At 50.0% G+C, this 11,583-nt stretch overlaps 1 protein-coding gene across 1 annotated transcript in view; it reads right to left on the bottom strand.

Annotated features, from left to right (window-relative positions):
* Window positions 1-383: 383 nt before the first annotated feature.
* Window positions 384-11,583, bottom strand: part of LOC136632005 (phospholipase A2 inhibitor 25 kDa subunit-like) — a 29,475-nt gene continuing 18,275 nt past the window's right edge. The window contains exons 3-4 of the mRNA XM_066606538.1: window positions 1,681-1,821; window positions 384-1,332 (exon numbers count right to left, since the gene is read on the bottom strand). Coding sequence (XP_066462635.1) covers window positions 1,145-1,332; window positions 1,681-1,821 — 329 coding nt within the window. The 3' untranslated portion in view covers window positions 384-1,144. The remainder of the gene's footprint in view (window positions 1,333-1,680; window positions 1,822-11,583) is intronic.

Raw genomic sequence — 11,583 nt, 5'->3', positions numbered from 1 at the left:
CAGGTACCAGGCAGTCATCCAACAGCCAAACACCTGCTCTCCCTGCCATTGGAGACACACGCCAGGCTTCTGATGCAGCCACTGTCAAAAGACAACGCTGCAAAATAAAGCCCCTTAACAGCCACCATAAAAGATGTATGGTCGGTCATTAAGGGGTTAAGACACGAGTTGATCGAACATACTCTGCCGAGCTTGATGCTCATTCGAGTATTAGCGTACTCGATGGTGCTCATTACTCGGACGAGCATCAAGCCGTGTTCGACCCCGCCCCAGTTTTTGGCTCCTCCCTGCTGTGACGTGCCTATTTTGGCCCCTCCCTGCCGTGGAAGTGTGCGTCAATGGCAAATTTTTTGTCTGGCAGGCAGGGGAGAGAGAGAGAGAGAGAGAGAGAGAGACGAACCTAGAAAAAAAAAAAGAAAGCTCGGCACCCGGCGTCCCACATAGAAAAATGCTTGAGTCTCACATTGTGGTCAATGGGGTTCGTTATTCGAGTAGAGATCTCGAATTTTACAAAAAGCTTGACTTGAATAACGTGGACCCGAGCATTTGGGTACTCGCTCATCTCTAGTGAAGATGTTTTCTTTTCCAGTATTTACAATTGTCTTCTATTTAAGACTAAAATGAAATTAGGGAGATGAAGAAGAAAATGTAATTTTTTTTTGTGGACGTCGGAGAGGGGTATTTTTACAAATTATTATTGAATTATCAATGGAAGCCATTTGAGAAGAAAGAGTAAAATTAGAGAATAAAATGCAATAAATACAGCAAAGGAGTGTTTATTAACCCTTTCCAATTCACTGTCTGACGTCTGAAGACATTATGATTTAAAGCTGTACAGCTCCGATGTTGGAAGAAGTCCGTCGGGGTTCTCTTACTGTATATTGCCTGCCTCTCTGCTGTCGGAGCCTATCCAATGTGTCACCTCACGCAGTACTGGCTTTAGCCAGCAGATAGCGCCAGTGTATAACGGCAGAAAGAGAGTAGGCCCCCTAGGAAAACCGGGATACAAATTGGATTGGAAAGGGTTAATGTATTAGCTAAGATATTTGGCAGATTATTGGAAACAAAAACCTGACAACAGAAAGGAACCCTATAAAATATTCCATCCTGTAAACTTCTCTAGTTTCAGGATCCCTTACAACTGTTAGAGAAACAATTTCAGCAGTAGAAGACACAGAATGGCTGGAGTCAGGACGACTTTATGGGCACTTATGCCGCCACTGGTGCAGGTAAATGTAACTTCTATTGTTAATTCTCCAGTGTTATAGGACTGGCTGCCAAGATCACAGATGGACTTTGTTGCGCATCCTCGCATGGCTCCCGAGAATAATCCTGAAAAGATAGACAAAGATTTTATGTACCACAAGATGAGACCTTATAAATTATCCTGGAAATAAAGCTTTGCTGCGATTTTCTGATGTCTTTTATAAATGGGGTTTATCAAGTATGTTTTCTACCCCGCTTAAAAACCCTATAAGCCAGAAGATGTTTGCATGTGAAAATGGAAAACATTTTTCTTCAACTGGCCATACTGTAACAGCTAATACTTTTACTGGCCCCCAAATGGGCAGTCGAGGACTATTTAGTTAACTAGTTTAATACTGGTAAGAAATCTTATGTAGAGATCAATCATAGTCAAAGGTTCTCAATAAAGTGAAGTAAAAAATGAGTTATTGAAACCTGTTATTTCTGTTGTCTGGAGAAGACACATATTCTCATCTGCTGTACATTGGATAGTATCTGAGGTGTAACACCAAGTAGATTGGTTAGAAATGCAGGTTTGGCAGATCACTCCATTGGGGATAGAGCTTTTTGTTGGGACTAAAAGAGAACAGGAGAAAGAAATAAAAAGAGGACTTGTCTTCATAGCACATAAACCCAATGAAGAACCTTCATCACCCACCCTTCTAAGGCCGCCTGCACACGGGCGGAAATCCCGCGGCAGGATTTCCCGCGGGATTTCCGCCACTGAAAGCCTGCATAGGAGTGCATTACAATATGCACTCCTATGCAGACGGCCGTGGTTTGGCCGCGCGAAATTTCGCGCGGCAAACAAACCGCGGCATGCCCTATTTCTGTGCGGGGCTCGCAGAGCCTCGCACAGAAACGTCACTCACCCGGCCTCCGGCTCCGGTCTGCGCATGTGCCGACTTCCCAGGAGCCGGCACATTAAAGAGCCGGGGCCGCCGGGCACGGGTGAGTACGAGCTCGTCCCTGCAGGCGCTCGGGTCGGATCGCGCGGCGAGAATCCTCGCCGCCGGATCCGACCCGCTCGTCTGCAGGCGGCCTAAGTGATGAAGCGGTTGCCCCTCTGTTAGAGGCTATTAACATCACAATCAGGACATGTCTTGGTCACCTTCTCTATACAGTAGAAAGAAATCAGTGATCTTCCATGCAATACACAGACACAAGAGGTCCTTCAGAAAAAGATCTACTCAATGCAAGCAGTCTCTGACCTATCAACAGAGACCTTGAAAACCACAGCTATTCCTAATGTTGTAGATTTCACAAGGTGCTTAAACCATTCTGTAGGAAGATTAGCCCACACAGACAGAAAGCTTCTTGTAGTTGCCCAAATTAGATAGAGGTGCTGACAGACTCTGAATAGCTGACAGGAAAGGTTCATTGATTCATGCTGCTTGCAGCAAATTCTGACTTCTCATCAGCACGGTGCAACAGAAATCTGGATTCATCTGACCAGGTGATGTTTTTCCACTGCTAAGTAATAACATTCTCATTTACACCCTGGAGTCCTGCCTTTCTGTTTCTCATAGACAAATTGGCGCTGGAACTTGTCATCTGCTGTTATAGTCCACCCGTGCTAAAGAACGGTGAGTTTCGCATTTGGACAGGTTCGTTGGAGCACCAGTATTGTTTTTGGCTGCTCTTGACTGTGCTGCACCTGTTCATCAGAATAATTCTTGACATCCTCTTCTGGCCCATTTTGGCGATGAGTTGTTTTTGCCCACAGGATATCTGTTCCCTGGATGTTTTTACTCAATCTCTTCATTCTCTGTATACGCTGCACACTGCTATACAAAAAAACCCCACAAGGTTGGCAGTGAAATCCTGGCCTTGGTGTCACGTTGTGCTCCTGGGACCTGTAGTTTTATGGGTTTTCAGGAGTACACTGCCACAGGTGTGGGATAATTGAATTGGCTGGGTATGAAGTTATCCTGTCAGCCAATCACCATCGGTCTGCTGCACATAAATTCCAGAGGTTGCTGGTTTTCTCATTTCCCTCCCAGTACCCTTGTGTTTGCATTTATGCATGTTTGTCTGTAGGTGTGAATAGTGGCATGTTCTGTGTGTCTGAGCAGGTAGCCAGACTTGTGGTGAACAGTCCTGTTCAGTGTGTGTTGGTGTGAACAAAATGTGATTGTTCCCAGCAAGAGAAACAAAGTAATCTTGAAGAAATTATAGCTTTTAATGGCTAACAAAAGTATATGATATTGCAAGCTTTCAAACCTCTCAGGGTCCTTCCTTGGGCATTGTATTCTGTGTGTTTGAGCAGGTGGCCGGACATGAGGTGAATAGAGATAAGCGAGCATGCTCATCCGAGCTTGATGCTCGTTCGAGCATTACCATGCTCGAGAGTATTCGTTACTTTCACCCTCTCCTACCCACATGTTTAGCAGCTTTTTTAAGCCAATGAACATGCAGGGAAGGCTGTGGCACCTCCTGCTATGATGTTAAACTCTGTGCACGTCTAAAACGGTGATTGGCTGGCCGGAATAGGTGACTTGGGATCATAAAAACTCAGGTCAACTGATGCTCGCCTCACACAGAGGCTGGATTAGCTGAGGGACAGAGCTGCTGTTAATGAGGGAAAGCATTTAGGCAGGGAACTATCTTAAAAGAACCCAACAGTCCTTTTAAGGACTACAACTCCACTTTTGTCTCCATTTTTGGTCTTTTTTTTTCTATGGTGTACGCAAAATACCCCAGTGTGCGTCCTGTCGATCCACACTATAGAAGCAGACTGTACGCATTTCTCGCGGTCTTTTTTTTTCCTATAGTGTACGCAAAATACTCCAGTGTGTGTCCTGTCGATTCACACTATATAAGCAGACTGTACTAGAGATGAGCGAGCACCAAAATGCTCGGGTGCTCGTTACTCGGAACGAACTTTTCGCGATGCTCGAGGGTTCGTTTCGAATAACGAACCCCATTGAAGTCAATGGGCGACCCGAGCATTTTTGTATTTCGCTGATGCTCGCTAAGGTTTTCATGTGTGAAAATCTGGGCAATTCAAGAAAGTGATGGGAACGACACAGCAACGAATAGGGCAGGCGAGGGGCTACGTGTTGGGCTGCATCTCAAGTTCACAGGTCCCACTATTAAGCCACAATAGCGGCAAGAGTGCCCCCCCCCCCCTCCCAAAAACTTTTACTTCTGAAAAGACCTCATTAGCATGGCATACCTTTGCTAAGCACCACACTAGCTACAACAAAGCACAATCACTGCCTGGATGACACTCCGCTGCCACTTCTCCTGGGTTACATGCTGACCAACCGCCCCCTCCCCCCCACAGCGCACACCAAAGTGTCCCTGCGCAGCCTTCAGCTGCCCTCATGCCACACCACCCTCATGTCTATTTAGAAGTGCGTCTGCCATGAGGAGGAACCGCAGGCACACACTGCAGAGGGGTTGGCACGGCTAGGCAGCGACCCTCTTTAGCCCACAATGCTGTACAGAAGCAATGAGAAATATAATCCTGTGCCACCGCCATCAGGAGCTGCACACGTGGGCATAGCAATGGGGAACCTATGTGCCACACACTATTCACTCTGTCAAGGTGTCTGCATGCCCCAGTCAGACTGGTAATATGTACCTTAACAGTAACCGCGTTGGTGGTAATGTGGTGGTGACTGCGGACATAGTAGCGCGGTTTTATTTTGTTGGTTTTCGGAATGTGGCCAGGATTAAGTGGGCCGTGGCGGGGGGATGGTGGGGGGGGCTCTCTTGTAGTGTCGGTAAAGGTGAAATTCTTGGACTGCCACCAGACGAACCAATGCAAAGGCATTTGCCAAGAATGTTTTCCCTGTTGGAGGAGGAGGGGGATGTTTTTGAGGCACTACGTGTCCTCTCCACGTGTCCGTGGTTATATGCACCTTAACAGTAACCGCGTTGGTGGGAAATGGCCTCGCCGCCATCATGTCTTTGGGAAGCCTCTGTTTCCACACCCCAGAGACATACCATTAGCAGCGGTATAGGCAGAGCCCAGAATTCGTAACATTTCAGCCGTAGCATTAGGACAGGCCCCACTAACATATCACTAGCAGCATTATAGGAGGAGCGCAGTCTTCGTTCCATGTCAGCAATAGTAGCACTCAAGACAGGCCCCAGTAACAATTCCGAAGTAGCAGTATAGTGGGAGCGCAGTCTTAGTTCCATTTCAGTAGCTGCAGTATAGCCAAGGCCCAAATTACATTTATGTAGCTAAAGTGTAGGCCAACCCCACACACACTTCTGTACCATGAGTGCAGGCAAAGAACATACAAATTGCTATGATTACACTGTAGGTGAGGGCCCCAAAAAATTGGTGTACCAACAGTACTAATGTACCTCATAAAAAATTGGCCATGCCCAACCAAGATGGCAGGTGAAACCCATTAATCGCTTTGGTTAATGTGGCTTAAGTGGTAACTAGGCCTGAAGGCAGCCCAGTTTAATGAAAAATTGGTTCAAGTTAAAGTTTCATCGCTTGTAAGAGCATTGAAACATATAAAAATTGTTTAGAAAAATTATTTGACTGAGCCTTGTGGCCCTAAGAAAAATTGCCCGTTCAGCGTGATTACGTGAGGTTTCAGGAGGAGGAGCAGGAGGAGGAGGAGGAATATTAGACACAGATTGATGAAGCAGAAATGTCCCCGTTTTGGATGGTGAGAGAGAACGTAGCTTCCATCCGCGGGTGCAGCCTACGTATTGCTTACGTATCGCTGCTGTCCGCTGGTGGAGAAGAGAAGTCTGGGGAAATCCAGGCTTTGTTCATCTTGATGAGTGTTAGCCTGTCGGCACTGTCGGTTGACAGGCGGGTACGCTTATCTGTGATGATTCCCCCAGCCGCACTAAACACCCTCTCCGACAAGACGCTAGCCGCAGGACAAGCAAGCACCTCCAGGGCATACAGCGCTAGTTCAGGCCACGTGTCCAGCTTCGACACCCAGTAGTTGTAGGGGGCAGAGGCGTCACCGAGGATGGCCGTGCGATCGGCTACGTACTCCCTCACCATCCTTTTACAGTGCTCCCGCCGACTCAGCCTTGACTGGGGAGCGGTGACACAGTCTTGGTGGGGAGCCATAAAGCTGGCCAGGCCCTTAAAGACTGTTGCACTGCCTGGGCTGTACATGCTGCTCGATCTACGCACCTCCCCTGCTACCTGGCCCTCGGAACTGCGCTTTCTGCCACTACCGCTGTCGGATGGGAATTTTACCATCAGCTTGTCCGCCAGGGTCCTGTGGTATAGCAACACTCTCGAACCCCTTTCCTCTTCGGGAATGAGAGTGGGAAGGTTCTCCTTATACCGTGGGTCGAGCAGTGTGTACACCCAGTAATCCGTAGTGGCCAGAATGCGTTGAATGCGAGGGTCACGAGAAAGGCATCCTAACATGAAGTCAGCCATGTGTGCCAGGGTACCTGTATGCAACACATGGCTGTCCGCACTAGGAAGATCACTTTCAGGATCCTCCTCCTCCTCCTCCTCAGGCCATACACGCTGAAATGATGACAGGCAAGCAGCATGGGTACGGTCAGCAGTGGGCCAAGCTGTCTCTTCCCCCTCCTCCTCATCCTCCTCATGCTCCTCCTCCTCCTCCTGAACACGCTGAGATATAGACAGGAGGGTGCTCTGACTATCCAGCGACATACTGTCTTCCCCCGGCTCGGTTTCCGAGCGCAAAGCGTCTGCCTTTATGGTTTGCAGGGAAGTTCTCAAGATGCATAGCAGAGGAATGGTGACGCTAATGATTGCAGCATCGCCGCTCACCACCTGGGTAGACTGCTCAAAGTTTCGAAGGACCTGGCAGATGTCTGCCAACCAGGCCCACTCTTCTGAAAAGAATTGAGGAGGCTGACTCCCACTGCGCCGCCCATGTTGGAGTTGGTATTCCACTATAGCTCTACGCTGCTCATAGAGTCTGGCCAACATGTGGAGCATAGAGTTCCACCGTGTGGGCACGTCGCACAGCAGTCGGTGCATTGGCAGATTAAAGCGATGTTGCAGGGTGCGCAGGGTGGCAGCGTCCGTGTGGGACTTGCGGAAATGTGCGCCGAGCCGGTGCACCTTTACGAGCAGGTCTGACAAGCGTGGGTAGCTTTTCAGAAAGCGCTGAACCACCAAATTAAAGACGTGGGCCAGGCATGGCACGTGCGTGAGGCTGCCGAGCTGCAGAGCCGCCACCAGGTTACGGCCGTTGTCACACACGACCATGCCCGGTTGGACGCTCAGCGGCGCAAGCCAACGGTCGGTCTGCTCTGTCAGACCCTACAGCAGTTCGTGGGCCGTGTGCCTCCTATCTCCTAAGCGGAGTAGTTTCAGCACGGCCTGCTGACGCTTGCCCACCGCTGTGCTGCCACGCCGCGCGACACCGACTGCTGGCGACGTCCTGCTGCTGCTGACACATCTAGATTGCGAGACAGAGGTTGAGGAGGAGGAGGAGGGTGCTTTAGTGGAAGAAGCATACACCGCCGAACATACCACCACCGAGCTGGGGCCCGCAATTCTGGGGGTGGGTAGGACGTGAGCGGTCCCAGGCTCTGACTCTGTCCCAGCCTCCACTAAATTCACCCAATGTGCCGTCAGGGAGATGTAGTGGCCCTGCCCGCCTGTGCTTGTCCACGTGTCCGTAGTTAAGTGGACCTTGCCACTAACCGCATTGGTGAGGGCGCGTACAATGTTACGGGAGTCGTGGTCGTGCAGGGCTGGGACGGCACATCGGGAAAAGTAGTGGCGACTGGGAACTGAGTAGCGCGGGGCCGCCGCCGCCATCATAGCTTTGAAGGACTCCGTTTCCACAACCCTATACGGCAGCATCTCAAGGCTGATAAATTTGGCTATGTGGACGGTTAACGATTGAGCGTGCGGGTGCGTGGCGGCGTACTTGCGCTTGCGCTCCAACACTTGCGCTAGCGACGGCTGGACGGTGCGGTGCGAGACATTGCTGGATTGGGCCGAGGACAGCGGAGGTGAGGGTGTGGGTGCAGGCCATGAGACGGTCGTGCCTGTGTCCTGAGAGGGGGGTTGTATCTCAGTGGCAGGTTGGGGCACAGGGGGAGAGGCAGCGGTGCAAACCGGAGGCGGTGAACGGCCTTCGTTCCACCTTGTGGGGTGCTTGGCCATCATATGTCTGCGCATGCTGGTGGTGGTCAGGCTGTTGGTGGTGGCTCCCCAGCTGATCTTGGCGCGACAAAGGTTGTACACCACTGTTCGTCGGTCGTCAGGCGTCTCTGTGAAAAACTGCCAGATCTTAGAGCACCTCGGCCTCTGCAGGGTGGCATGGCACGAGGGGGCGCTTTGGGAAACACTTGGTGGATTATTCGGTCTGGCCCTGCCTCTACCCCTGGCCACCGCACTGCCTCTTGCAACCTGCCCTGCTGCTGCCCGTGCCTCCCCCTCTGAAGACCTGTCCTGTGTAGGCGTTGCACACCAGGTGGGGTCAGTCACCTCATCGTCCTGCTGCTCTTCCTCCGAATCCTCTGTGCGCTGCTCCCTCGGACTTACTGCCCTTACTACTACCTCACTGCAAGACAACTGTGTCTCATCGTCATCGTCCTCCTCACCCACTGAAAGGTCTTGAGACAGTTGCCGGAAGTCCCCAGCCTCATCCCCTGCACCCCGGGAACTTTCCAATGGTTGGGCATCAGTTACGATAAACTCCTCTGGTGGTAGAGGAACCACTGCTGCCCAATCTGAGCAGGGGCCCGAGAAAAGTTCCTGGGAGTGTTCCCGCTCCTGAGCATGTGTCATTGTAGTGGAGTGAGGAGGCTGGGAGGAAGGAGGAGCAGCAGACAGAGGATTCGGATTTGCAGCACTGGACGGCGCAGAACTCTGGGTGGATGATTGCTTGCTCGAAGCACTTTCTGCCATCCAGGACAGGACCTGCTCACACTGCTCATTTTCTAATAAAGGTCTCCCGCGTGGACCCATTAATTGGGCGATGAATGTGGGGACGCCAGAAACGTGCCTCTCTCCTAATCGCGCAGCAGTCGGCTGCGACACACCTGGATCAGGAGCTCGGCCTGTGCCCACACCCTCACTTGGCCCTCCGCGTCCTCGGCCGCGTCCACGTCCTCTAGGCCTACCCCTACCCCTCAGCATGCTGTATTACCAGTGATTTGATTTCCCAGGCAGGAAATAAATTGGCGCAAGCCTGCAGGCCAAATATAATTTTTTCCCTGCTTTTTTGCAAAGGGAAGGCCCCACTGCGGATATTCAATGAACAATACGTTTAATTAATAACTGTGGTGTGGCCCTGAAAAAGTGTCACACAACTTTAGTGTAGCAGAGTTATTAACTCTGGCAGAGCAGGTATTTGCCAGTCAGGAAAGACAATGGCGCAAGCCTGCAGTAAACCGTAGCTGGTTGCGTTTGATTTTTGTACGTTGTCCACGCAGCACACACGTACACGGAGACCTTAGGACTGACACAGGCAGGCCAAATATAATTTTTTCCCTGCTTTTTTGCAAAGGGAGGGCCCCACTGCGGATATTCAATGAACAATACGTTTAATTAATAACTGTGGTGTGGCCCTGAAAAAGTTTCACACAACTTTAGTGTAGCAGAGTTATTAACTCTGGCAGAGCAGGTATTTGCCAGTCAGGAAAGACAATGGCGCAAGCCTGCAGTAAACCGTAGCTGGTTGCGTTTGATTTTTGTACGTTCTCCACGCAGCACACACGTACACGGAGACCTTAGGACTGACACAGGCAGGCCAAATATAATTTTTTCCCTGCTTTTTTGCAAAGGGAGGGCCCCACTGCGGATATTCAATGAACAATACGTTTAATTAATAACTGTGGTGTGGCCCTGAAAAAGTGTCACACAACTTTAGTGTAGCAGAGTTATTAACTCTGGCAGAGCAGGTATTTGCCAGTCAGGAAAGACAATGGCGCAAGCCTGCAGTAAACCGTAGCTGGTTGCGTTTGATTTTTGTACGTTCTCCACGCAGCACACACGTACACGGAGACCTTAGGACTGACACAGGCAGGCCAAATATAATTTTTTCCCTGCTTTTTTGCAAAGGGAGGGCCCCACTGCGGATATTCAATGAACAATACGTTTAATTAATAACTGTGGTGTGGCCCTGAAAATGTTTCACACAACTTTAGTGTAGCAGAGTTATTAACTCTGGCAGAGCAGGTATTTGCCAGTCAGGAAAGACAATGGCGCAAGCCTGCAGTAAACCGTAGCTGGTTGCGTTTGATTTTTGTACGTTCTCCACGCAGCACACACGTACACGGAGACCTTAGGACTGACACAGGCAGGCCAAATATAATTTTTTCCCTGCTTTTTTTGCAAAGGGAGGGCCCCACTGCGAATATTCAATGAACAATACGTTTAATTAATAACTGTGGTGTGGCCCTGAAAAAGTGTCACACAACTTTAGTGTAGCAGAGTTATTAACTCTGGCAGAGCAGGTATTTGCCAGTCAGGAAAGACAATGGCGCAAGCCTGCAGTAAACCGTAGCTGGTTGCGTTTGATTTTTGTACGTTCTCCACGCAGCACACACGTACACGGAGACCTTAGGACTGACACAGGCAGGCCAAATATAATTTTTTCCCTGCTTTTTTGCAAAGGGAGGGCCCCACTGCGGATATTCAATGAACAATAACTGTGTTGTGGCCCTGCCTACACAATTCTGTCCCTGTAGTATCAATGGAGGGTGCAATGCTCTGCACAGACGATTTTTAGAAAGAAAAAAAAATGCAACACTGCTAACAGCAGCCAGCACAGTACTGCACACGGTTAAATTTGGCCCTAGAAAGGACCGTTGAGGTTCTTGAAGGCTACACTCACTCCTAACACTCTCCCTGCCTAAGCACCACTTCTGTCCCTAATGCCGGGTACAATGCTCTGCACTGCCGATTTTGAGAAAAAAAAAAAAAAAAACCACTGCTAGCAGCAGCCTGCACACAGGTAGATGTGGCCCTAAGAAGGACCTTTGGGGTCCTTGAAGCCTACACTCACTACTAACACTCTCCCTACAGCAGCTCAGGCACCAGCAGCACTGTCCCTCAGCTAACTCACAAGGCATGTGTGGCGAGCCGTGGGAGGGGCCGATTTTTATACTCGGGTGACACCTGATCTCGCCAGCCACTCACAGCAGGGGGGTGGTATAGGGCTTGAACGTCACAGGGGGAAGTTGTAATATCTTCCCTGTCTTTCAATTGGCCAGAAAAGCGCGCTAACGTCTCAGAGAGGAAACTGAAAGTAACCGGAACATCGCGTGGTACTCGTTACGAGTAACGAGCATCCCGAACACCGTAATATTCGCACGAATATCAAGCTCGGACGAGTACGTTCGCTCATCTCTAGACTGTACGCATTCATCAGGGGGTGTGTTACTATAGTGTATGCGAAA

This window comes from Eleutherodactylus coqui, chromosome 6 (assembly GCF_035609145.1).
Source record: "Eleutherodactylus coqui strain aEleCoq1 chromosome 6, aEleCoq1.hap1, whole genome shotgun sequence".
Taxonomy (NCBI): Eukaryota; Metazoa; Chordata; class Amphibia; order Anura; family Eleutherodactylidae; genus Eleutherodactylus; species Eleutherodactylus coqui.
Note: the sequence above shows the minus strand (reverse complement) of the source record. Positions and strands in the feature narration are given on the sequence as shown.